At 45.0% G+C, this 25,167-nt stretch overlaps 1 protein-coding gene and 1 non-coding gene across 2 annotated transcripts in view; both read right to left on the reverse strand.

The window, feature by feature from the left end:
* Positions 1-16,581, reverse strand: part of POLR3E (RNA polymerase III subunit E) — a 36,598-nt gene extending 20,017 nt beyond the window's left edge. The window contains exons 1-3 of the mRNA XM_090277778.1: positions 16,433-16,581; positions 1,584-1,657; positions 293-343 (exon numbers count right to left, since the gene is read on the reverse strand). Of these exons, the coding sequence (XP_090133904.1) occupies positions 293-343; positions 1,584-1,619 (87 nt within the window). The 5' untranslated portion in view covers positions 1,620-1,657; positions 16,433-16,581. The remainder of the gene's footprint in view (positions 1-292; positions 344-1,583; positions 1,658-16,432) is intronic.
* Positions 16,582-16,747: 166 nt separating this feature from the next.
* Positions 16,748-16,829, reverse strand: TRNAL-AAG (transfer RNA leucine (anticodon AAG)). The gene has a single exon. It is a non-coding gene; the product is annotated as a tRNA-Leu (tRNA).
* Between the last annotated feature and the right edge of the window lie 8,338 nt (positions 16,830-25,167).

The following is a 25,167-nucleotide window of genomic DNA, read 5'->3' on the forward strand; positions in this document are numbered from 1 at the left end:
AGCATTCATTCCTTGTAAGAGCCAAAAAGTGGAAAAAAACTAATACCCATTAATGGATGCATACATAGGCAAAACGTGGTGTGTATATGTCCATACTATGGGCTTATTCCCCCATGGCTGCCTCAGCTTCCTGTCCTAGAAATAAGACACTATTTAACCCACCCACAAGAATGAAGAGAACTGTCCTATCACACACTCTGAGGTCTCCCATTATTCTTGGTCCCCCACTTATTGCATTTCTATCACCCCAACACCTGCATTCCCCTCTTTATCTTCCATGTCCCACAATTACCTGAAACAGATAGAGCTTCTCTGCCAGACTTTTGGCCAAGTAGACGTCAATCTGGGAACAAGGGAAAAAGACTTAACCAGGAGACAGAACCCTGAGCCTGGTCTGCCCCGCTCACATGAGGTGTACTGGGCCCAAAGCAATCTGGGGATCTAGGGAAGAGCTCAGCTATTGCTAAACAAAAGGGAACCAAGTCTCCAATGTGGATATATCCGGGCCCTTCCCCCTATAGCTCCCAGGGGTCCAGTACAAGAGTCCACCTGTCCCCCTACCCAGGTTCACTGTAATCCCATAAAATGCCTCTTCCCTGGGGCTGCCCAGACCAGGCAACATCCTGGAGCTAGAGTAAATGCTCTTCTGATGTAGATGAGGCAGGGAAGGGTGTCTTCCCTGTGCCTTCCACCACCCACCCAGCCTGGATCAGCCTATCACTCTATCTAGGGTGGTCTACAAGCCCCTCAGAGACTGACCGGCCCTACTTCCTTTTATCTCAACACTAACCACCTTGCCCCACCACGCACTAGTTGACCTTCCTGCCTACCAGTTCTTCATAGGAACCATGTATTCTCCCACACCCAGGCCTCAACGACTAGTGAAGGGTCATCAGGCACAGGGAGGCACGTGTAAGGGGCCTACGGCATGTGCAAAGGCCCAGAGGCTCTAGAATGTGTCCTGATCTGGTTGACTGAAAATGCCTTCCCACTGTCAGCTTCTTAAGACTCCTCCCCCCCTCAGTCACGCCCCAGAGATCCTAAGTTGCCTGAGGGGAGGGGAGAAACACTGTATCTCACTGGTGTCACAGCCCTAGGTGGATCCAGTAAATAACTGCTGAATGAGTAAAGTGAAGGGGAGATGTCAGACCCACTCATTAATTCAACAAATAATGCTATTACTACTATGTCCAAGGAACTGAACCTGGCTACTCTGTAGATACAATGAACAGAAAAAAAACTTTTCTCCACGCTTACATTCTAGCAGAAGGATACTTAGGTCTAGTAAGCATTGTGGTTAGTGCACGACAAGGCCAAAGGGACTATAGTGCTGGGGGGGTGAAGGGCAGTGTGCAAGAGGAGAATGCCACACGAACACAAGGGTGGTCAGGGGAGCTGTTCTAACAAGGAGACACTGGATCAGAGACCTTAGGGGAGTGAGGGGCTCAGCCAGGCAGGTACCTGGGAAAAGAGGCTTCCAGGCTGGCCTGAGGATGGATGAAAAGAATCCAGCCCCACTGCCTGCAGCCCTGGGAACAGGCACTTCTTGGCAGCCCGGGCAAAGGGTGGGGAGCAGCAGTTACCTCCTGTATGACTGGGTCATCCTCTTCATTGGCCATACTAGGGGAGAGCCAGCTGTGAGATCCTCAGACTCAATCTGTAAGGAAGATTGAAACACTTGGCCTGTCAGTCCATTGTTCAGCTGTCACTCCGCAGTTCCCACTCAGGGACGATGCTGTTCTAGGAGGGAAGAGCCCAAGACGAAACAGAAGTTGATCTTCTTTCTAAATGTATCCTGAAGTCAACAGTGAATAGCCAATTAAATAATCCATCACCCCCTCAAAAAGAGGGAAACAACTAAACAATGGGTACAAACAGGTGGATGCAAGCTGTACCTGTGGGAAAGAATGACCAGTTTAAGGGTTTTTTAACCGCCCATGAAGAATTCACCACCAGTCAGAAGAATGGAGGCTGGCTGACCCACAGCCATGATTACAACACTCCAGAACTGATTGGAAGCCATGGGGAAGTTTTAAAAAAGAGTCAGAGACTTCCGATCAAGATGGCAGAGTAGGAAACCACAGTGCTTGCCTCCTCCCATAGCCACATCAAAATTACAACTAAATTATAGTACAAACACCCTTGAGAACCACCTGAAAACTAGAACAGAATTCCCACAACTAAGAATATAATGAAGAAGCCACAATGAAGAGGGGCAGAGACTGAAATAGGCTGGTCCCACACCTATGTGTGGACGTTAAGAATTGGGAAGGATAGCGTGGCTGCAGAGCTCCCCCTTGATGAGAAAGGGGTCCCAGCCTCACAACAGACAACCCTGCCTGTAGCACAGTGCCAGGAAGAGTAGCCCCCACAACAGCTCGCTGTGAAAATCAGCAGGGACTCCGAGCAAGTTAGATGAAGGGCTACTGGAAACCAATTATACTGTTAAAGGGCTGAGCACAGACTCACTCAAAAACACACTCGCTCTGGACTGAAAAGGGACATAGAGTGAACGTGAATTCACTAGCTTCAGGACAGGGGCTGGAGGAGTAGAGTTAGAGGAAGTTCTCTTTGGGGACAAAGTGCTGGCAGGTGCCACTGTTCCCTTGTTGAGCCCGCCCCAACCCAGCCAGGACATAGTGGGATGTTAAATCTGAGCTCTCCATTAACCTGGCTAACATCTTTCATCCCACTGAGGTGATTCCCTCAGACCCTGTCCCAACCAACACAGATGTCCAGCCAGAGCCTCCTTCAGCAGCTCCTTCACATAAGCAGCCTGCCTTAAGCTCATGCTGAAGACTTTCCTAAAATATCTCTAAGGCCCACAAACCTCAAACAAGCAGTACCTGGCCTCGGTGTACCCTATACCTCTTACTAAGTGGCCTCAAGCCCAACACAAGCAGTAATGGATCCCAACTTGCACTGCAATTTCCATCATATGGCCCCAAACCTGGCATAAGCTACATTCAGTATTGACTTGGAATGTAACTTCAACTAAAAGGCCAGATGCCCAGCACAAGCGGCAGCTGGCCTCAGCTCAAATCATGGTACCCACCAAAGGGTCCCAAAACGGGCATTAGTGGCAGCCAGTCTGGGTTCTCAGCATAGCCTTTCCCAAGTACCACCAAGCCCAGCACAACTGGTAACCAAAAGCAGATCACTTTGTAGCTTCTACCAAGGGACCCCAAGCCAGTCACAAATGGTGCCTACCTTGACTTACACCAGAGCCCCTCCAGAGGCCTCAGAAACAACAAACCCAGTGGCCAGCTTCAGACCACAGCAGAGCACCACCAAATTAACTCCACAAACAACATACCCAAAGGATGAACTCAGTGGGCACCAGAGCCCCACTGAAGCAAATCCATTCTGTGAGGTCAACCCCTGAAAAACAGCTTGTCCGCTGAAGTCACACTCAGCCACCAGAACCATTCAACCAGAGGGTCAGTCCCACCCCCTGATGTGCCAACAGCAATAAAGACTCAATTAAAATAGGAGGACAACCCTGGCTGGTGTAGCTCAGTGGACTGAGTGCTGGCCTGTGAACAGAAAGGTTGCAGGTTCAATTCCCAGTCAGGGCACATGCCTGGGTTGCGGGCCAGGTCCGCAGTTGGAGGCCTGCGAGAGGCAACCGATCAATGTTTCTCTCCCTCTCTTTCTCCCTTCCTTCCCTCTCTATAAAAATAAATAATTTTAAAAAATAAAATAGGAAAAAATGCACAACCCACATAAGGGACACCTGTGGAGCACCAGACTCAGGTGACCAAGAAGACTGCACCACTGGGCCCCACAGGACACCTACTACATTAGGCCACTATATCAAGACTGGGAGATACAGCAGCTCTACCTAATACACAGAAACAAAAACAAACACAGACAGACAGCCACAATAAAGTGACAAAGAAACATGTCCAAAACCAAAGAACAAAATAAAGCTACAGAAAAAAACTAAACAAAATGGAGGTAAAAATCGATCAGATGCAGAGTTCAAAACACTGGTTATAAGGATGCTCAATGAACTTAGGGGGAAAGTATTAATAGATGAACTCAGTGAGAACTTACACAGAAATAGAAAACATGAAGAAAAGTCACAAATTAAGAATATCTAAAATAAAGAATACAGTAGAAGGATTCAATAGCATATTCATAAAGCAGATAATTAAATCAGCAATTTGAAAGACAAGGTAATACATGGGACTTCTGGCCAAGATGGAGGTCTAGACTGACACGCTCTGTCTCCCTCCACAACTAAGAAGGAATATAACTACCACAAAACCAGAAATAACCAGAAGTTCCACAAAATAAAGCTACATGGAAGTCCATGTATAAAGTTATAAAGAAATGGTGCTCGTCGGATGGGTAGGAGGGGCGAAGCCGGGGCAGAGAGCTCAAGCTGTGCTGGCGACAGCAGTGGGACAGTGGTAAGCACAGACACCCATATTTAAGGGGAGGTGAGAAGCACCTGGGGAGCACCCCCGGCTCCAGACCAAACCCATCAGCTCACGATTCCAACGCCGGGGAAGGCAGACCCCCATTGCCTTGGACTGTGAGGGCCAGAGGGGGTGGGGATGGAGGAGGAGGCTCCCAGTCTCTCAGCGGAGAGTGAATGGCAGGAATCCATCTTGGACCCCAGCCCCTACACTAAGTGCTACAGTGTGGTGAGAAGGGGCGCCCGGTAGTGACGTGTACAGGGTTCCGCCCCCTACAGCATAAGAGTTGTGACAGCTCCGCCCAGGAAGCAAAGGTAAACACAAAACTGTCAGGATGGCACAGATCATGATAGAGATCCCCGTGACCCACTTGACCAGAGAGCAAATAACTAATCTAATGGCTCAGCAGACAGGAAATCTTTCTGAGGCACAGTTCAAAGCTTTGGTTATACGAATGTTTACAGACCTAACAGCAGATCTGAAGACGGGGAAGGAATGAAGGCTAGTCCTGCTGAAATGAACAAAAACACATGAAACTAGGAGCGAGGGAAAGAAAACCAGGGATGAAATCAACATATTGGAACAGAGGGAAGGAACAAATAGTCAACCAGTACAGAAAGAAGGAAGGAAAAGCGAGGAAAATGAGGAGAGGCTCAGAAACCTATGGGACAGCTATAAGTGGGCCAACATCCGAATCATAGGGTTGCCAGAAGGTGAAGAACAAGAAATTGAAAAATTATGTGAAAAAGTAATCAAGCAGAACTTCCCTGACTTGGGGAAGGAAATAAGACTTACAGGTCCAGGAAGCACAGAGAGTTCCATAAAAATCAGACCCAGGGAGAACCACACCAAGACACATTATAATCAAAATGTCAAAAATAGCCCTGGCTGCTATGGCTCAGTGGATTGAGCCAAGTGTTGCTGGTTTGATTCCCAGTCAGGGCACGTTACTAGATTGCATGTCAGGTCCCCAGTCAGGGACGCGAGTGAGAGGCAACCACACAGTGATGCTTCTCTCCCTTTCTCCTTTCCCCCCTCTCTAATAATAAAATAAACAAACCAACAAACAAATAATATTTTTTTAAGTGTCAAAAATTGAGGATAAAGAGAGAATCTTAAAAGCAGCAAGAGAGAAGAAGAGAATTACATACAAAGGGGTCCCAATAAGACTCTCAGCTGATTTCTCAAAAGAAACTCTGCAGGCAACAAGGGATTGGCAAGAAATAATCAAGGTAATGAAAAGCAAAAACCTACAACCATGATTACTCTATCCAGCGAAGCTGTCATTCAGAATAGAAGGGCAGAGAAAGTGCTTCCAGGACAAAGTAAAACTGAAGGAGTTCATCAGATCCAAACCACTGTTATATGAAATGTTAAAAGGGACTTGTTTGGAGAAAGAGGGTCAAAACTATTAACATTAAAATGAAGTGTATCACAACAACAGAAGCTAGGGAATCGAAAAAAAGGCAAACTAAGTAGGCAACGAGTGGGAAAAGAATTATAGGTATGGGGAACATTTTGGGGGAGGTCAGTGGGGAGGGGGAAGGGAAGAAAGGGAGGGAGATGGTCCAGGAATTAAGAAGCATAGTAGGAGGGAGTGGAGTAGATAGGAAGATGTTGAGAAGAACTATATGCACAACCAATGGGTATGGACTAATGTGGTGGGGGGGAGACAACTGGGGGTGGGGCACTGGGTGGAGGGGAACAAAGGGAAAAGAAATTGGGACAATTATAACAGCATAATCACTAAAGCATATTAAAAAATAAAAGAAAAGAAAGATAAGGTAGTAAAAAATGCCCAATTAAAACAGCAAAAAGATGTCCTGGCTGGTGTGGCTCAGTGGACTGAGCACCAGCTAGCAAAGCAAAAGGCTGCCCATTCGATTCCTGGCCAAGGCACTTGCCTGAGTTGAGAGCTACGTCCCTAGTTGGGGTCATGAAAAGGCAACTGATTAATGTTTCTCTCATCATCAATGTTTCTTTTCTCTGCTCTTCTCCCTCCCTTCCCCGCTCTCTCTAAAAATAAATAAATAAAATCTTTAAAACAAGCAAAAAGAAAAAAGAATCCAAAACTTTTTTAAAATGAGGATAGTTTAATGGACCTCTTGGACAACATCAAGATAACAAAATTTACATCATACAGCTCCCAAGAGTGAGGGCAAGGGATTATAAACCTATTTGAAGAAATAATGACGCAAAGCTTCCCTAACCTGTTCAAGGAAACAGACATACAAGCCCAGAAACCCAAACAAGATGAACCCAAAGAGGCCCACACCGAGACACATAACTAAAATGCCAAAAGATTAAAAACAAAGCAAGAATCTTAAAAGTAACAACAGAAAAGCAGTTAGTTATGTACAACTAATTTCTCAACAGAAACTCTGCAGACTCCAGAGGGAACTGGCATGAAATATTCAAAGTGATGAAAAGAAGTGTCTTGGTGGAAAGATGGTGGCAGAGTAGCTAGCAGCCCTGTCTACTTGCTCCCATTGCGGACCAGACTTGGAGTAAAAACACAGAGCGGAGAGTGAGAGCGGCTGTGAGTGAGCGCGAACACAGATGAGAGCGTGGGAACTGCTCGGGAGTGGCCAAAAACTGGCAGCCTGTGCTTTCTAAGCAGAACTGCCAGGGCTGCCCAGCTCGGCACTTCTAGATGCACAGTGTAGGGGCAGCTGCAGATCAGCTCAGGAGCCACAAGCTACCAGTGCAGAGAGAGAAGGCCTGGGAGGTGTGGGTCCTAGAAACTGCACAGCAGAAGCAGGCCTGCTGTAGGATGATGATCTCTGCAGGGACCAGGGTCAGCACTCCACCACTGCCCAGTGTTACTATATCACTGCAGGATCCTTCCCAGCGCCATCCAGGAAGGATCCAGTGAGAAACTGTGTATGAAACTGTCAAGAGGATTGGGAAGGTAGAGGCTATCCCTGACTGAGAGACTGTGTGATTTTGGGGAAGGAGAAGTGCATGGGGAAAGGGGTCCCCAGGGACCAGTGCTGCAGCATGAGGGCCATACAGACTCTTTTGAAAGAAGAGCTGAGGCAAGACCCAAGACTTGGCAGGGACTCTGGGCTTGCATGCCTGTGCATAGGCACAGCAGCTCTGCTAAACAAAAACTGAGAAGGCTAGAGTGCACTGCAGGACCAGTGGGACGGACCTGACACAGCACGGCTCAGAACAGAGGGCTGTTATAAGAGGAGAGTTTGGCTGAGCTGCCAGCGAGAGAGCAGCAGCCTCAGGACTGGGAGGCAGGAGTCAAATGCCAAAATTCTGAAGCACCCAGCTAAATCTTCTCACAGACAGGGAAGCCCACACTCCACCTGTGGGATTGCAGGCTCAGGAGTATCCTGCTGGGAACATTTCCACAGGGGAAAAAAGAAAAAGCTCTGAAAAGGCCCTTTGCCAGACACCAGGAGTTACACAGTTCCTTGGACCATAATCTACTAAACCCAGTAGAGAAGAAAAAATAAGAGACAGGCACAACAAAGCACAAACCTCTCCTGCACAGCTTTTTAACATTTATATATTGTCCTTTAAGTTTGGGCCTAACGTCACCAGGTTTTATATTATAGTTTATTTCAAACCTTATATATTGCTCTTCCCTTCTCATACTCCATTTTACCTTCTTCCTTTCTCTTATCTTGAATTTAAATTCTATTTTCTCTCCAGCTACAACTTGTTTCCATTCTGCACTCTTACAATTTCTCCCCACTCCAGACTCTCAAAACCAGCTGTAATTATTAACCATCTTACATTCTTTTCCCCATTCTTAAAATACCCTTATTCTCTTTCCACCTTAATCAACCTTTGCTCAATAGATGCATATAGGGGACCGGTTCGCATGGCAATGGCGAATGTAGCTCAGCCCTGATTCGGAAAACCGACAGGCACGAGGCAGCACACAGGAGCCAGGCTCACAGACCGGCTTTCCGGTGGAAACCAGGCTTGCATTGTATCTTGATTCCTTAAAAGCTTGCTTTTGGTAAAACTCTCTCACCCTGAGCTAAGAACAACAGATGTTTAGCGTATAACCTTGAAGTAACTTCTTAAGGTCTATTCTGAGCTGTTTCAAGGACAGGATGTGGCCAGCTCACCATCCTTATCATCCCCTTGCATGCACAACATTCTCTTCTTTTTTATATGTAAGTAATAACCATTTAAAGTAACTTTAGTATGATAATTCATGACTCTCTTGGATGTAATCCACCGAGAAAGGAATAAAAGCCTGCTTAGGCAGGGGTCGATGCCTCTCTCACATAGAGTAGCCACTCTGTCCCTTTTCTCCACAGGATTCATAAGAATCCATGTGAATTTGTTCACCCTCATCCGCAACACTGTGGACACCGCTGGCCAGAGTCTGCGACAGATATGGATAAGGTGATTACTGATACATTTCTTCAAGCTCCTACCTAGATAGCCACTATTTTTGTATTTCAAATCTCAAGTTTTATATTTCCCCTCTCCTACTCCATCTTGCCTTCCTCCTGCCCTTTCTATTTTTCGTTTTAAATATACATTTTCCCCTGTCTTAGCCTGGTTTTCATTCCTCACTCTCAGTATTCCTTCTCCCTCTGTCCTCTCTTCCCTCATATCCCCAACCCACTGGTGTAAATCTTAGCCCATTTGTTGTTGAGTGTTGTAGTGGATCTTTTTCTCCAATTAGGTCCTTATTAATTGTTAAATAATTCGTTACTTTTTTCCTTCTTTTTCTCCCACTATACACACACACACACACACACACACACACACACACACAGATTTTTTATGATATGGTTTAAACTTAATACTATATGCTTCCCTTCTCTTATTCCCTTTTGTACTTTGGATGTAAATTTTACTTTCTTTTTTTCTGTGCCTCGTGTCTATTCCCTGCTATTATTCTTTCTCCCTCTACAATTGCAAAATCACTTTTCTCTCAGTTAGTCATTTCATATTTGTTTTTCCTTTCTTATAATAGTCTTAATCTCTTTACATGTTTATTAATATTGGCTTACATGCAGCTGATAAGGTGGTTTGGGTGCGGTTATTTTTCCAGGTGTGGGTCTCTTTCCTGGCCTGTTGGTTTTATTCTGGCAGCATCTATACAGCATTATATAAGACGTAATGGGAAGAGTGAATCTCAAGTCAGCAAGCTAGAGGGAAGGACCCACCAAAGAACAACTCAACAAACAAAAACCCAGTTACAACCAGAGCCCACATAAATGGCATAAAGAGCAGCCCAAGGGCATCAAACTCAGGAACTCAGAGAGACTGCACCACTGAGTCCCACAGGACTCCTAACAGAAGGTCACACCACAAAGACAGACCCCATTCTAATATGCAGAAACAAACAAGAAGAATCACCTAAAATGGGGAGACAAACACCACTCAAAAGGAAAGGAGGAATCCCCAGAAGACTGCTAAATGAAATTAAGGCAAGCAAACTATTACACCGTGAGTTCAAAATCATGGTTATAAGGAAGCTCAACGAACTAAATGAGAACTACAAAGAACTCCAGGGAAGCTACAAGGAATTAACTGCAAACTACACCAGCATGAAAAAGGACACAGAAAATAACAATAAGAGACAGGAGTAAATGAATAATACAATTGTCAAAACGAAGAACACAGTAGAAGGAATTAAAAGCTGGCTAGATGAAGCAGAGGATCAAATCATTGAGCTGGAAGACAAAGTAGAAAAAAATTCCCAGACACAGTAACAAAATGAACAAAGGCTTGAAAAGAACGAAGAGAGTTTAAGGGAGATGCAGGACAGCATGAAATGTGATAATATCCATATAATAGGGATACTAGCAGGAGGAGGAGAAGAAGAGCAAAGAATAGAAAATCTGTTTGAAAAAGTAATGACAAAAACTTCCCCAACTTTATGAGAGAAAAAGTCATACAAGTCCAGGAAGCACAAAGGGTTCCAATCAAGCTGAACCCGAAGAGGCCCACTCCAAGACACATCATAATTAAAATGGCAAAATTCAAAGACAAAGAGAGAATCCTAAAGGCAGCAAGAGAGAAAGAGCTAATAACATACAAGGGAGCTCCGATAGGCTATCAACTGATTTCTCAACAGAAAAACTATCAGCCAGAAGGGAAAGGCAAAAAATATTTGAAGCAATGAAAAATGAAGGTCTGCAAACAACACTACTCTACCCAGCAAGGTTCTCAATCAAAATAGAAGGCTAAATAAGGAGTTTCCCAGACAAATGACTAAAAGGAGACACCTTCACCAAACCAGCACTGCAAGACAAGCTAAAGGGGCTGCTTTAAGAAGATGAAGAAAGAGAGAATACAGGTACAAAGGGAAAAATGGCAATGAATAACTACCTATCAATAATAACTTTCAATGTGAATGGATTAAATGCTCCAATCAAAAGACAGAGAGTAGCTGAATGGATAAGAAAACCTGACCTGCATATATGCTGTCTACAAGAGACCAACCTCAGAACAAAAGATCTACACAGACTGAAAGTGAAGAAATAGAAAAAAATATTCCAAGCAAATGGACATGAAAGAAAAGCTGGTGTAGCAATACTTATAGCAGACAAAATAAGACTTCAAAACAAAGGCCATCAAAAGAGACAAAGAAGGACACTTCATAATACTTAAGGGAACAATCCATCAAGAAGATATAACCATTGTAAACATATATGCACCCAACACAGGAGCACCCAAATATATAAGGAAAATCTTGTAGGCCTTCAAGACTGCAACACACTTATAATAAGGGACTTTAACACCTCACTGTCAACAATGGATAGATCTTCCAAACAAAGAATGAACAAGGTTATTGTGGCACTGAATGACACTCTAGATCAAAAGGACTAATTGATATATACAAAACCTTTGCCCCGAAGAACCAAAGTATGCACTCTTTTCAAATGCACATGGAACATTTTCAAAAATAAGTACATGATAGGACATGAAACAAGCCTCAACAAATTCAAGAAAACTCAAATCATATCAAGCATTCTCTTGGATCATAATGCCTTGAAACTAGAAACCAACCTCAAGGAAAAAACATTAGGATTCATGGAGACTGAATAGCATGCTATTAAAGAATGAATGGGTTAATAGTGAGATCAAGGAAGAAATCAAAAAGTATCTGGAAACAAATGAAAATGAACATACAACAGCCTAAAATCTATGGGACCCAGCGAAGGCAGTCTGGAGAGGGAAGTTCATAGCAATACAGGCCATACCTAAAAAAGATTTAAAAAATCTCAAATAAACCTAACCCTACATCTACAAGAACCAGAGGAACACAACAAACAAAGCCCAGAGCAAATACAAGGAAGGAAATAATCAAGATCAGAGCAAGATTAAATGATACAGAGACTAAAAGAAAAATTCAAAGAATCAATAAACCCAGAAGCAGAGTTCTTTGAGAAGATAAAATCAACAAGCCTTTAACCAGACTCACCAAGGAACTGTTCCTATAGCCCCTCCTTCCAACTCAAATCCTCCCAGGAACAGCCAGAATAGTACTTGTAAAAACAGTAAATCACATCATCCCCCTGCTGAAAACCCATCAACTGTCACACACACAAAATCCAAACTCCCTCCTGTGGCCCCAGGCACCGTATGATTTTGCCCCTGCCTTTCCCTCACCATCCACTTGGCCAGGAAGCCACTTGCTGAGACACCAGGAAGAGACAGGTTCCCTGACCACCCCATCTTAAAGCACTGCTGTTACAGAAACAGGGGAGTCCAAAAATCCCCAGAGTTTGCTGCTGGGGGATGGGGAGAAGTAAGCAGCTTTTCAAATGCTTCCACATGCCTGAGGCTGGTGGCTACTGTCTTTCTTATGCAAATGGCTTTAATGCATCCAAAGCCTCAGGCAGATGGGAGGAGTCTTGAACCAGGGGACGGTATGGAAAGCACACAGAGCCTACGTAAGGTTCTGTGAATGGTCAGAACTGTTTGCAACGCCCACTGCGTCAGATGACGCAGTCAGGGATATATAAGCAGCTGCAGACATTTTAGTTCAGACTCTCGGAGACTCTCTCAGACTCTCGCTCTGACTCTCTCTGGCGCTCGGACTTTCTCTGGCTCGTGCTCTCACTCTGGGACTCTCGCTCTCTGGCTCGCGCTCTCGCTCTCTGGCTCGCGCTCTCGCTCTGGCGCTCTGACTCTCTCTGGCTCTCGCTCATGCTCTCACTCTGGGACTCTCGCTCTCTCGCTCTCCCGTGTGCTCCCTCCACATGGCTTGGTGAAGGGGCCTTCTCCATGTGGCTTGGAGAAGGGGTCTCCAGGCTGCGTTAAGAGGCTCTCGCCATGCAGTTTTGAGAAGGAGAGAAGATCCACGCAGTTTGCAGAAAGAAGGCAGTTTGCAAGGAGGCTGAGAATCCAGGTGGTTCTGCATTGAGAGCTGGAGGGCACCACAGCACAGAAAGGACCTCCCCAATCAGATTGAATGATTGGCAGCTGCTGGTAAAGCTGAACTGTGTTTGGAAAGTAGGGAAACAGTTTCTCTGACTTTCCTAAAACTAGCCTGGTTTGGAAGGGGGGGAGGCAAGGATATGTGTTTGTGGGTATTTTAAAGAGCATAAGACTTAACAACAGAAATCCGCAAATAACTAAATCTATATAACTGTTAAATAAACAATTCTTTTTCTTTTCACCAAACTCTGGTATTGAGAGTTATAATTTTGGCGGCGGGCAATCGGGCCCCTAACTAAAGAGCCCATGGGTTTGTTTTCAACTGGAGCAGCCCAGGGGTTCTGTAACACTGCCACCCAAAACCCCTTCCCAGTCACCACCACCTCTTTCTGTTCTACTTCCTTCGTGGTTCTTCTCACAACCTGGAACTATCTAGTCTATTTGCTTATGTGTTTTCTATCTTTTGCACTAGAATATAAACTCCATCAGGGCCTCTGTGCTTCAACCAGAAAGTGAAGAGAATTATAATACATTTATTTCATCAAGTTGTTTATTCTGTCTTTTTAAATTCACACTGTTCTCCCAATACCTGGAACAGTGCCAGGCATGAAGTAGACATAATATAGTACAAAGAATAACCAAGTGACTGAGCACATGAAAGGAGTCAGTCACAAAACCTGAACCCAGTGCACTTAACTCAGCCCCCACCAAAGGGCCAGACTCACAGTTTGGGCCTCATGGACTCTTGCAAACAGACAAGGGCTGTGACCGAGGCAGGAGCAAGCTTCCAGCCAGCAGAAGCCAAGCTGTGCCACAGCAACAGTGACCACCTTGGCCTCAATAGGGAGTCCTGTGGTCACAAGGGTACTGTGGAAGTGGCTCCATGGCTTTGGCACAGGAAACGTCCCCCAACAGTGAACAGCTCAACAAATGTAGAGGACAAGGACACTATGTTACTAAATAGCAATTGGGGTCCCGGTGCACACTGCCACCCTTTAGGCAAAATTCCAGAGGCGAAGGTTTGGTGACAAAGGAGTCTTTAATCAAAAGTAGTCACTTAAGCCTATCAAGTCACAGCTTTAATCACGTAAACCTATTAAGGTTAAACTCTAACTGTAGTCCCTCTCTATATCGCGGTTCACTGTATCGCAGGACTTTTTAAAATATTATATTTAATTATTTATCGCGGATTTTTCACTATATCATGGGATTTTGCGGTATATATATGTTGTTAAAGTTACGTAGGTTTAAGAGTGTAGAATATGTTTAAGAACATAAGTAGTATTTATAAAAGTGTGGAAAAGGTTAATAAAGGAGTGGGAAAGGTTAAAAAGGGACTGGGAATGGTTTATAAGTGTGTGGGAAGAATTTATAAAGCCTTAAAATATATATAAATACTAAAATAAATGTAAGGTTCCTACTTGGCGGATTTTCACTTATCGCGGTGGCGGGGGTAGGTCTAGAACGTTATATCCGCGATAAGAGGGAATACCGTACTGGGTTCCCTTGTCTTTCCCCCTGTTAGCTTTAATTATCTTATTTCTATAGGGTTAGTTTCAAAACTAAAACAATGTAAGATACAAGTCATCCCCTCTAGAACACTCAAAAAAGAATAACCCTGCCACCCTCTGCCAGGCCAGCCTGACTCCAGGCTGAGCCAGGAGTTTCTTCCCATCCAAAATACCATTGTGCAACTGCAGCACAATTATCCAGACATCCATAAAAGAAGAAAGCCAGAGAACCAGAGAGCCAGAAAGTGCTTGTTTTATTTCAAATCTTCTTGCCCATAATTCCATATGCTCTGGAGGCAATCAGCTTTTCAGCCAGTCCCGTCCTAGATTGTTTGCCATTGCCTCAGTAAACTCCTCCTACTTCTCCACTGTGATCTGATCAGATTTCTCAGTATCAAACAGGTGGAGCTAAGAGGTGGTCCACAGCAGAAGAGGTACCTGAAGTGACAGTTGGGTCCATCTATGCTGTACCCAGGAATCTAACCTGTCAACCAATCAAAAAAGCAGAGGCAATTCCAAAAGCTCTCCAGCTACCAGAGGGTGTGAGAGAGGTCTAAGTTGATAAAAGACAATGCAGTAAAAGGGGCAAGGGCCCCAGGGCCCCAGGGCCCATGGTCTCAAGGCGAGGCTTCTAGTTGGCATCTCCCTTCTCTGAGTCACCTGTTTTCCACTTTGTTAGAGGCAGAGCTGGCCTAGGAGACAAGAACTAATTAGCGCTAAATGTAAGTCAGTCCTTTCTCTACAGAGTTCATATACATTTTCATTTAATCATCTCAACAGCTCTACAAATCAAGATTTATCATTCCAGCCTTGGCCAGCTATCTCACTTGGTTAGAGCGAGCGCTGGGTGATTCTGCAAGGTTGCAGGTTTGCTCTCTGGTCAGGACACATGTAAGAATCAACCAATGAATGCATAAGTAAGGGGAACAACGAATCGATGTTTCTTTCTCTCTCTCAAATCAATAAAGTTTTTTAAGTTTGTTGTTACTGTTGTTTTTAATTTATCATCCCCAAATAAGGAATGAGGAAACGGGCTGAGGAACTTGCCAAGGTCATAGCATTGAATGGCAGAGCCTGTACAGAAACCTGGGTCTAGCTGATGTCAAAGATCCTTCTTCTCATACTTACCACTGCATTGCACCCATCCTCAAGAACAGGCAGTATGGGACAGTGGGCGAAAACCTGGGCTCCAGAGAATAACTGCACAGGTTCAAACCCCGCGTTTGCTGCTGAACACCCTAACCCATCAGGTCTTCGGGTCCTCCATTTAATTTTCACCTCCAAAATTCTGATAACAAATACAGACCTCTAGAGGACCACGATGAGGGCTAAATACTGTAATAAATGTAACCTGGGGTAAGGTCTATCACTACTTGGCAATGTTTTCCTTCACCGTTAAAAGGGTCTGAGACGTAGCAACGCGTCACAAGCCGAAGGTTGGGGCTCCCCTGCCGGATCTTATTCTATTCCTCCCTCACCACAACCCCAAGAGATAGGAAAGGCCTCTAAGCCCACTTCACAGATGAAGAACTGGAGCCACTGCTGAGACTCCGGAGCAAACAGAAGAGAAGGACCGTCCATACTTAAGGTTTACCGAAGTGGTCACTAGCACCACCTCCCACCGAACGGTCAAGGCCGCGTCAGCGCACACCGCGGGCTCCCCAGGAACGCAGAATCCGGGCCGGGAAGGGCTGATGTGAACCAGCTCGAGGACAGCAGGCTGGTACCCTCCCCCTGCCGTCAGGGTTGGCCGCGGCCCGAAGGCCCCGACGTGAGCGGTCAGGCCCGCCAAGCAGCCACTGCCTCGGGCCGCCACGCCGGCGGGACACCAGCTGCCTCCGGAGAGGTGCTCCGGGAGGAGGTCCTAGCCGGACGGGGCAAGGGGGCTGGGCCCTGAGTCACCACCGGCGGGCGCGGCCTCCCCTATTCCCGTGCCGATGTCGGCGTGCGCGGCCGGCTCCGTCTCCTGAGGCAGGCTTGCCTGTCCGCCAGCCCGAATCCGCGGCGGTCCCAAGCCCCTGAACACAGCGCGGGCCTCTCGGCCTACTCAGCGGCCCAGTCCCAGCCTGTCGCGCGAGTGCGCACAGGTTCCGGAGCGGAGGACGCTGCCACCTCAGCACTCACCACTGCGCGGCGGCCGCGCGCGGGCGGCGGCAACGGCCCAAGTTCCCACAGTCTGCAGAGGTGGCGGTGGCCGAGTTCTCCGTTCAGGCAGCAGCCATGTTACTAATGGAGAATCTCCAGCGGACACGTGGTGAGAGTAGGGCCGGGCCTCGCATTTCCTTTTACCCACACTGCCTCGCGCCGGCGCGCTTGGCCCGCCCCCTCCGCCGCTCTATTCACGCGGGCTGGGCAGCCAGCTACGCCTGGCGGTAAGGAGGTGGTGCAGAACAGTGAAAAATGGCGCGATGTGAAAGGGCAAAAAGATGCGCTTAATCTTGGCAGCGGTGGGATTCGAACCCACGCCCCCGAAGAGACTGGAGCCTTAATCCAGCGCCTTAGACCGCTCGGCCACGCTACCTAGATGGCATAGAAACTCCCTAGAGAACTACTTAGTACCTTTATAAGAAATTGCAACATGATTTCATTATGTATGTATTTTGTTTGTGCCAGAAATAGTTACAATATGCCATGTAATTAAAAGAAAATATTTGCTCAGATATTTAAATCAAGAGTTGTTCCAAATGGGTTTTAGAACGAAAAACATTTTAAGAATCTATTCCGAGTCAGGCGTTTAACCAGGAGACCTTAGGTCGACTCGCACAATTTAAGAATCTCAGGGAGAAATGATGGATCCCCGCGGTAACTGTCCCCCTCCACCAAACCCCATGAGCTCGTTAGGGTCTAGGCACAAATAATATATGAATTTTTGCAAAATAGTAAAACTTTGGACCCCGAACCTAAGCCCCTCCACAAAGGTAACAATTATTATCAGCTTAGTATGTGTCCTGTATCGTTTGGCTGTGAATTTATATGGATATATGTATCCGTAGTAAATAGATGTTTTGTTTTTATTATTTTTTTAACGTATGATCATAGTATTATCTACTTGACTGTTTTGTCACTTTATTTAAAAATAATCACCTATTATTTAACAATATCCATTTTAATGTATATAGATATTTAAAATATGGAAAAGGTATTAAAAAATAATATTCTCACCACCAATTCTTTTCCTATATGTAAACTTTTTATTAAAAGTTATAGGGGGAGTTATATGACTATGTTATGTTTTTAAAATCCATTAAAATTTATATTAGACAATTTCAAATAAAAAGAAAGCCCCCTTCCCAAACATCCTCCCCTGGTTATAACTATTATCGTAAATTTGATGTGTATCCTTCCAATCCAGTTCTTATACTTCCATGTGTATTTATATGGAGAATGTATAGTATGGTCTTTAATACGTGTTTCATTTACATAAACATGACTACATTACACCAATTTCATTCTGCAGCTTGTTTTTCTACTCCAACATTATCTTTTTGAGGTTTATTATAACACATATAGATCTAATCTATCACATGCTATGAAAGTGGACATTTAAAATGTTTATATTAAAATGTTATATGCAAAAAAATAAAATAAAGAACAAGAAGGTGCTATATTGAAGTTTCTGGTTAATATCCAGTTGGCATACACCCTAACATTTGGGGATTCTGTATTTCTCCTTCTCTTCAGCTCCTCTTTAAGCTATTTTATTTCTCCACTTACCTTCACCCTAGGTGTTGATATGCAAATATTTCACTGTACTAGCAGAGTCTATTGCTTTTAAAGGAATTTTTTTAAATACAGAAGCAACCAGCTATTGGACATACAGGCTAGGTATTGTGAGGGGGTTTAAAGCTAAATGAGGAACAGCCATTGAGATCAATGGAAACATTCATTGATCTAGTAGTCATGGTGCTCTAGTACCGGGAAGGACTGTACTTGTTTGCGAGTTGTGTTAGGGTGATAGGTGATGCGAGCTGTGAAAGAATTCACAAAGAGAAGAAAGTGTAGAAAATAAAGTTTTTATTCTCCCTCCAAGAAAGAAAGGAGAGGGGTATGGTGTGGAGAGATACACCAGCATTGAGGGATAAGGGTTTTGAGCTTTTATTGGATTATAATTGGATTTTTAAAGGGTGGGTTGTTGTGTGGCCCCTGGGATGTTGGGGCATTTTTAAACTGAGGCTGCAGTTTGTTCCAGTGTTATCTTCTGCCTGTGGCTGTAGGGAGGTTAGTTCTGTTCTTGCTTTCCAGTAATCTTCAATCCTGGGGACATGAGCTCAGAAGAATAAAATGTGTAAGAAACAAGGAAATAGTGACTCCCAAACCTGTAGAAAACCATTAGTAACAAAGGGCAATTGTAATTAGTGGATCTCTGAGAAGGAAGTTGACAGCATTAGCATATTTACAAATCACAAAAGGGGCATTTAGATAATCGCATTAGATTGTAACTCCGGAGTATCCAGCATGGAGAAATGGGGAAGGAAAGGGAGAGGGAGGGGGGCTTTAGATGCGTTAGAGATAAAAGCAGCCAGCTCCCTCTTTTGGTGTGCACATTCTCCTGGCTGAGGGTGCGCCTGACTCTGCAGATTTGTGAATAAAAGCCTTGCTTTGCTGCTCAAGCCCTGTGTCCCGGTTTTTTATTGTGAGCATTTCTCACAAATAGCAGTCATGTTTAACAAGGTCAGAGGGCTGCTCAGCAAATGGCGCATGCTGGGTTTTCTAAAAGTAAATATCCCCATAGTGAAAGATAATTGCTGGAGTTGTAACAGAGCAGGGGGCACTCCCCAAAAGTCCCAGCAGCTCATGCTTTTGGGGATGGGGAAAGGAGATAATACAGCTTTTAAGGTACTTTGCGTATCTATGGCAAGTTGGTAACTAGGTAATAACTGTGCTGCAGCCCAGGGCAAAAGTGTGGATGATAGGCTTAAGATACTTTAAATAACAATGATGTAAGGTGCTCTCATCATATAAAATTAGGGAGAGCCATGAGGATAAAAGGAGAGAAGCCAAGCAGTCTGAAAAGGGCATAAACGGGAGTCACCTGGGAGGTCTGGTGTGTAGAGAGAGAAACATGATGTACCAGGCAGGCAGTTTGTAGGAGAGCTGGTCCACCATAGGAGAGGGCCATGTGAGTAGAGTGAGTGTAGAGGAAAAGAGAAGTAGCCGTGAGGAAGGAGCCATGAGCTGGAAGGGGGTTCAGTCATGCTCCCTGTAGAGAAGCAGCAGCTATGCAGTTTGTAGTAAGTGGGCTAGTAAGTGTGAAAAACGCTCAGAATAAAACACTAGGACACAGGACTTGAGCTGCAAAGCCAGGCGTTTATTGACGAGTCTGCGGAGTCCGGTGCACAGCCAGCCAGAGGCATGTGTACTCAAAGTAGACAAAGTAAACTGTATTTATACTAATTCGATTAGCTCCCCCTCCCTAACACAATTAGTGCCCCCTCCCTTACCTTCCCTCATTTCTCCATTACTGGTTAATCTGGGTTCACAATCTACTGCGATTAACTACTTAACTCAGGATGTGATTAACTAAGGGTAATCTAGTTAAAGGTCTATCTCCAATTTATTTGCAACGTTATCTAGCTACATCTTCCCATGTCTCTGTTTGGTGACAAAAATCTTCCTTTTTTTTTTTTAATTTATTTTTAGAGAGAGAAGAAAGGAGAAAGAGAGGAAGAGAAACATCACTGTGTGGTTGCCTCTCACTCGCACCTCCAACTGGGGACCTGACATACAACCTAGTTAGGTGCCCTGACTGGGAACTGAACCAGCAACGCTTGGTTTGCAGGCCACAATCTTCCTCCTTTTGATCCCAGAGATATGTGTGAGGAGCTTCGGAATGTCATTTCCTCACCCCTTTTCCATGATTCATCTGTTAATTATCTCCTGGTTTGAGAGTCACTGGCTTCTTTATCCCTAACATAAAAAAGCAGGCATGCTGCTGCATTGATCATGCCTGTGCCAGCTGACTCTAAAGCCACCAAGGACTCTGCCTTGCAGTCTTGGACTCTATTGAACTCTTGGAACTCTGGATATATGGAGAGGACAGTCTGTCTTAGGACTTGTGCATTTCCGAGACTTTACCATGATCCAGTGTAACATTGTTACAGAACCCCTGGGCTGCTCCAGTTGAAAACAAACCCATGGGCTCTTTAGTTAGGGGCCCGATTGCCCGCCGCCAAAATTATAACTCTCAATACCAGAGTTTGGTGAAAAGAAAAAGAATTGTTTATTTAACAGTTATATAGATTTAGTTATTTGTGGATTTCTGTTATTAAGTCTTATGCTCTTTAAAATAACCACAAACGCATATCCTTGCCTCCCCCCCTTCCAAACCAGGCTAGTTTTAGGAAAGTCAGAGAAACTGTTTCCCTACTTTCCCAACACAGTTCAGCTTTACCAGCAGCTGCCAATCATTCAATCCTGATTGGGGAGGTCCTTTCTGTGCTGTGGTGCCCTCCAGCTCTCAATGCAGAACCACCTGGATTCTCAGCCTCCTTGCAAAACTGCCTTCTTCTTGCAAACCGTGTGGATCTTCTCTCCTTCTCAAAACTGCATGGCGAGAGCCTCTTAACGCAGCCTGGAGACCCCTTCTCCAAGCCACATGGAGAAGGCCCCTTCACCAAGCCATGTGGAGGGAGCACACACGAGAGAGCGAGAGCGAGAGAGCCCGAGAGCTAGAGTGAGAGCCCGAGTCAGAGCGCGAGAGTCTCAGAGTGAGAGCACGAGCGAGAGCCAGAGAGAGTCCGAGTCCGAGCGCCAGAGCGAGAGCCAGAGTGCCAGTGAGAGCCAGAGCCGGAACGAGAGCTTGAGAGACCCCGCTAAAATGTCTGCAGCTGCTTATATATCCCTGACTGCGTCATCTGACGCAGTGGGCGTTGCAAACAGTTCTGACCATTCACAGACCCTTACGTAGGCTCTGTGTGCTTTCCATACCATCCCCTGGTTCAAGACTCCTCCCATCTGCCTGAGGCTTTGGATGCATTAAAGCCATTTGCATAAGAAAGACAGTAGCCACCAGCCTCAGGCATGTGGAAGCATTTGAAAAGCTGCTTACTTCTCCCCATCCCCCAGCAGCAAACTCTGGGGATTTTTGGACTCCCCTGTTTCTGTAACAGTTTCCCCCCTTTCAGACTAAGACCCTTTATAATCTTATAAAGGACAATGGGCGAAGGTCTCATGCTCCTCTAACTGCTTCCTGCTGAACGTGGTCGTCGTCCTACCTACCCTTGGGTCTAGAAATCCCTAATAAGAGTGGGGATGTAGGGGAGGGTGCTCTTCCCACATGGGGAAGAATCTTGCAGAGTCCAGGTCAGTTGGCTATTCCTGGGTAGCAGCATGCTTGGTTTCCAAGGGCTGGTACTGCTGGACAAGCTGGCATTCTTGTCATATTCTGAGGGCAACAGACTTGGCAACAAGGTTAAAAAAACACAATTCAACCTATAACCTCTATATACAAAAGGCAGGGATTAATTTTTCAATGTCCCACGTTAGGAAAAAAAATGGCTTCTTTGGAGGAAGGTGTGCAGGGCATGTCACACCTGTCGAAAGCCCTTTTGCCCACCATACTTAGTTTGGGCTGAGGGGTATAAATTTTGGATTTCCCCCCCTCTCAGACCTCTGGGCCCTTTCTGTCCAAGCCATTAGGACAGAAAAGAAACCGGTTTTAAAGTGAAGCCTGCAGACCACCCCATACTTCACCAACTCAGCCACTTAGTTCAGCCAAACCGTTGAGTCTCAGGAGGTGGCAATGCAAATGGGCTTCTTAAGTGAGGCCTATATGTATAGATAATTACTCAGGTAGAGATCATAGGCTTATGCCCTATGAAAACAGAAAGAACATGCATGTTAAATCGCACAACACAATTGACAAACCAGTCTTCAAATCTGAGAGACTGTCTTATTGTTAAGACATCCAGTTGCAAGGCACTTGACATTCTTCTTGCCTGTAAATAAAGCATCCTTTATAATGTCACAGACTTGGTTTAACTTTCAAATGAAAAACAAACTTTATAGACAGTTAGCTGCACTGAGCATTGCAATTTTCCTTAAGTCATGATTTTTCTCCTTAAGATTACCCTCCTTGCCAGTAAAGGGACTGCATTAAGTCCAGTTTTAATTTAGCCTGTTCATTTGCATAAACACAACAAGAGCAGTGGTTGATCACATATGATCTTTAAGTCTACTATGCTGGAACTTACACAAGGAACCTTCATGTTGACTTTTAGTTTGCCCATTAGGGCACAGAAGCTGAGCCACACACCTGCCATTCAGCCTTGCCTGCAAACACCTGCTTTCCCAAGTCCTTTGGGTTTTCCATTGTGCCTTAAGGTTCTTTCTAGCCATCTTTCAGGAAAGCAACCTTCATTCCTTCCCTGGAAAGACTGCCATGAACCGCACAACCAACCAAGGTGTCAGGCCTTTTTCCTTCTGGGCTTTCCTTAGCTTCAAAAGTCAAGTTCAGTTCTTCAGGGCTTTCTGGTAACAACCAGAGCCTAAGCATGCCTCCTTCAGGCATGTCATTCCAGTCAAAGTCTTGGTTAACAATACCTTTATTAACAACTGGTCTTTTTAGTTTTATGCAAAGAAACCTTATGTCATTTCTTACTCCTTTAAATTGCCAAATTCTGGAGGGATCAGGTAAGGAGAAAAATACACAGTGTGAAGGAAAATCCTTGTCCTTCTAATATTCCCAAAATTGCATTTCCATGCCTTATACTTTCTTTTGTTCACTTTCCTACATGTGAAGTTTTTTTAACTTTCTCTGGGAAACCTCAATTTTCCTTTCAGATTATATGACCAGTACCAATACAGAGAATTCCAGACACTTCCTAGGTCTCAGAGAATTCTAGACCTTACATAGGTCTCCAGTGGCTAATGCCAAACCAATACAGGGAATTCCAAATGACCTTTCATAGGTCCCCAATGGCTAAATGCCAATCCCAACACAGGGAATTCCAAATAACCTTTTATAGGTCCCAAGGCTAAATGCCAACACAGGGAATTCCAAATGACCTTGCCTAGGTCCCCAATGGCTAAATGCCAACACAGGGAATTCCAAATGACCTTTCATAGGTCCCAAGGCTAAATGCCAATACAGAGGTACAGTAACCATACAATTAGACCACAAGTAGTTGAGGTTTCCCTTTTCCCAGGTTTAAAAACTTTCACAACATTTCTATATATTTACCCATTCAGATTTAACCATAACCCATTTCCAATTCTTTTCCACACTGTAAAGGACTCTACCCAAACTCAGTATTTAGCAGCTAAAATTTCCTAGATTTGCAAGCACATGCCTAAAGCAAAAGAAACACTTTTAATCTGTGTTTCAGTTCACTGTCCTTTTTTTCGAAAGAGTAATTTCAAATCTTCTTCTGGAGTGCAGGTCCAACTTTCCCTTTCGGTGTCAGTCACAGCAGCAGGGTCTGTGTCCTCCTCAGGCGGTGCTCGTTTTACCCATGTGTGGTGTATCCAGGGCTTGATTCCTACCAGCTTCAGCGAAGAATGTGTTGTTAGCAAAACATCATAGGGACCAGTCCATTGTTCAGCCAGCTGCTGTTCAGGACCTTGCGTCTTCCAGGTCTTCAGTAAGACTCTGTCCCCAGGTCCGAATGGGTGCAAGGGTTCATCGGATGGATATACTAATCTGCGATGAGCAAACTTGTGCAAAGTGTTCAGTGTTTGCCCTAAATGTTGTACATATTGCTTAATTCTTGCCTCGTGTTCCAAATCCAGAGGGGGTGTTCCTAAACTGGAGATTTGGAGGGGTCTCCCATAAACAATTTCAAAGGGGCTCAGTTTAAGCCCACTTCTGGGTGCCACCCTAACTCGGAGCAGAGCAATGGAAAGTATCTGGTCCCATTGTAAATGTGTTTCTTGACATATTTTTGCCAGAGTTTTCTTTATTGTATGGTTCATTTTTTCAGTCTTTCCTGTAGATTGAGGTCTCCAAGATGCATGTAATTTCCACTGTATTTGTAATGCCTGTCCAACTTTCTGGGAGATTTCCGAAGTAAACGATGGTCCGTTGTCACTTTGAATGCTGCGAGGAAGTCCAAACCTAGGAATTATTTCTTTAAGTAACAGTTTTGCTACCTCAGTTGCCTTTTCAGTTCTAGTTGGGTATGCCTCTACCCATCCAGAGAAGGTATCTACAAAAACTAACAGAAATTTGAAATTGCCCCTGGTCTTAGGCATTTGTGTGAAGTCCACCTGCCAGTCCTCAAATGGGCACTTCCCTTTATATTGTATGCCCTTTTCCATTGGGACACGCTCTGTTTTAGGATTGTTCTTGGCACATATTTGACAGGCGTGTGTGATCCTCTGAACAGTCCTTTGTAAATATGGGCCACTTAGATAGGGCCTAATAAAGTTCATTAAAGCATCCCTTCCATAATGGGTCCCTTCATGCAAGTGTTTAAGGACAGGATACACTAGAGCTTCAGGGAGTAAAATCATACCATGGTTGTTGACCTTCCACACAGAATTGGGGTCCGTGTTAGTGAATCCCCATTCACGAGCCCGTTCCTCATCCCGTTCTGTGTAATGAGGTTTAAACTCTGATAAGTCTAGATGTGGAACTAAAGCCCCTAGGCATGGCGGCTCTCTGGCTGCTTGTCTGGCTGCTTTATCTGCAGCTTGGTTTCCCTGGCTCATTTGGGATCCATCTCTCTGGTGTCCTGGGCAGTGCATTATGGCGACCTGGTCTGGTAGATTCACTGCCTCCAGCAGCTGCAAGATTTCTTCTGCATGCTTAACATCCTTGTTACCTGCAGTTAAAAGTCCCCTTTCCCTCCATATTGCTCCATGGGCATGAACTACCATGAAGGCATATCTGGAGTCTGTGTATATGTTAGCCTTCTTTC

This window comes from Furipterus horrens, unplaced genomic scaffold (assembly GCF_987537825.1).
Source record: "Furipterus horrens unplaced genomic scaffold, mFurHor1.1.pri manual_scaffold_5, whole genome shotgun sequence".
Classification (NCBI taxonomy): Eukaryota; Metazoa; Chordata; class Mammalia; order Chiroptera; family Furipteridae; genus Furipterus; species Furipterus horrens.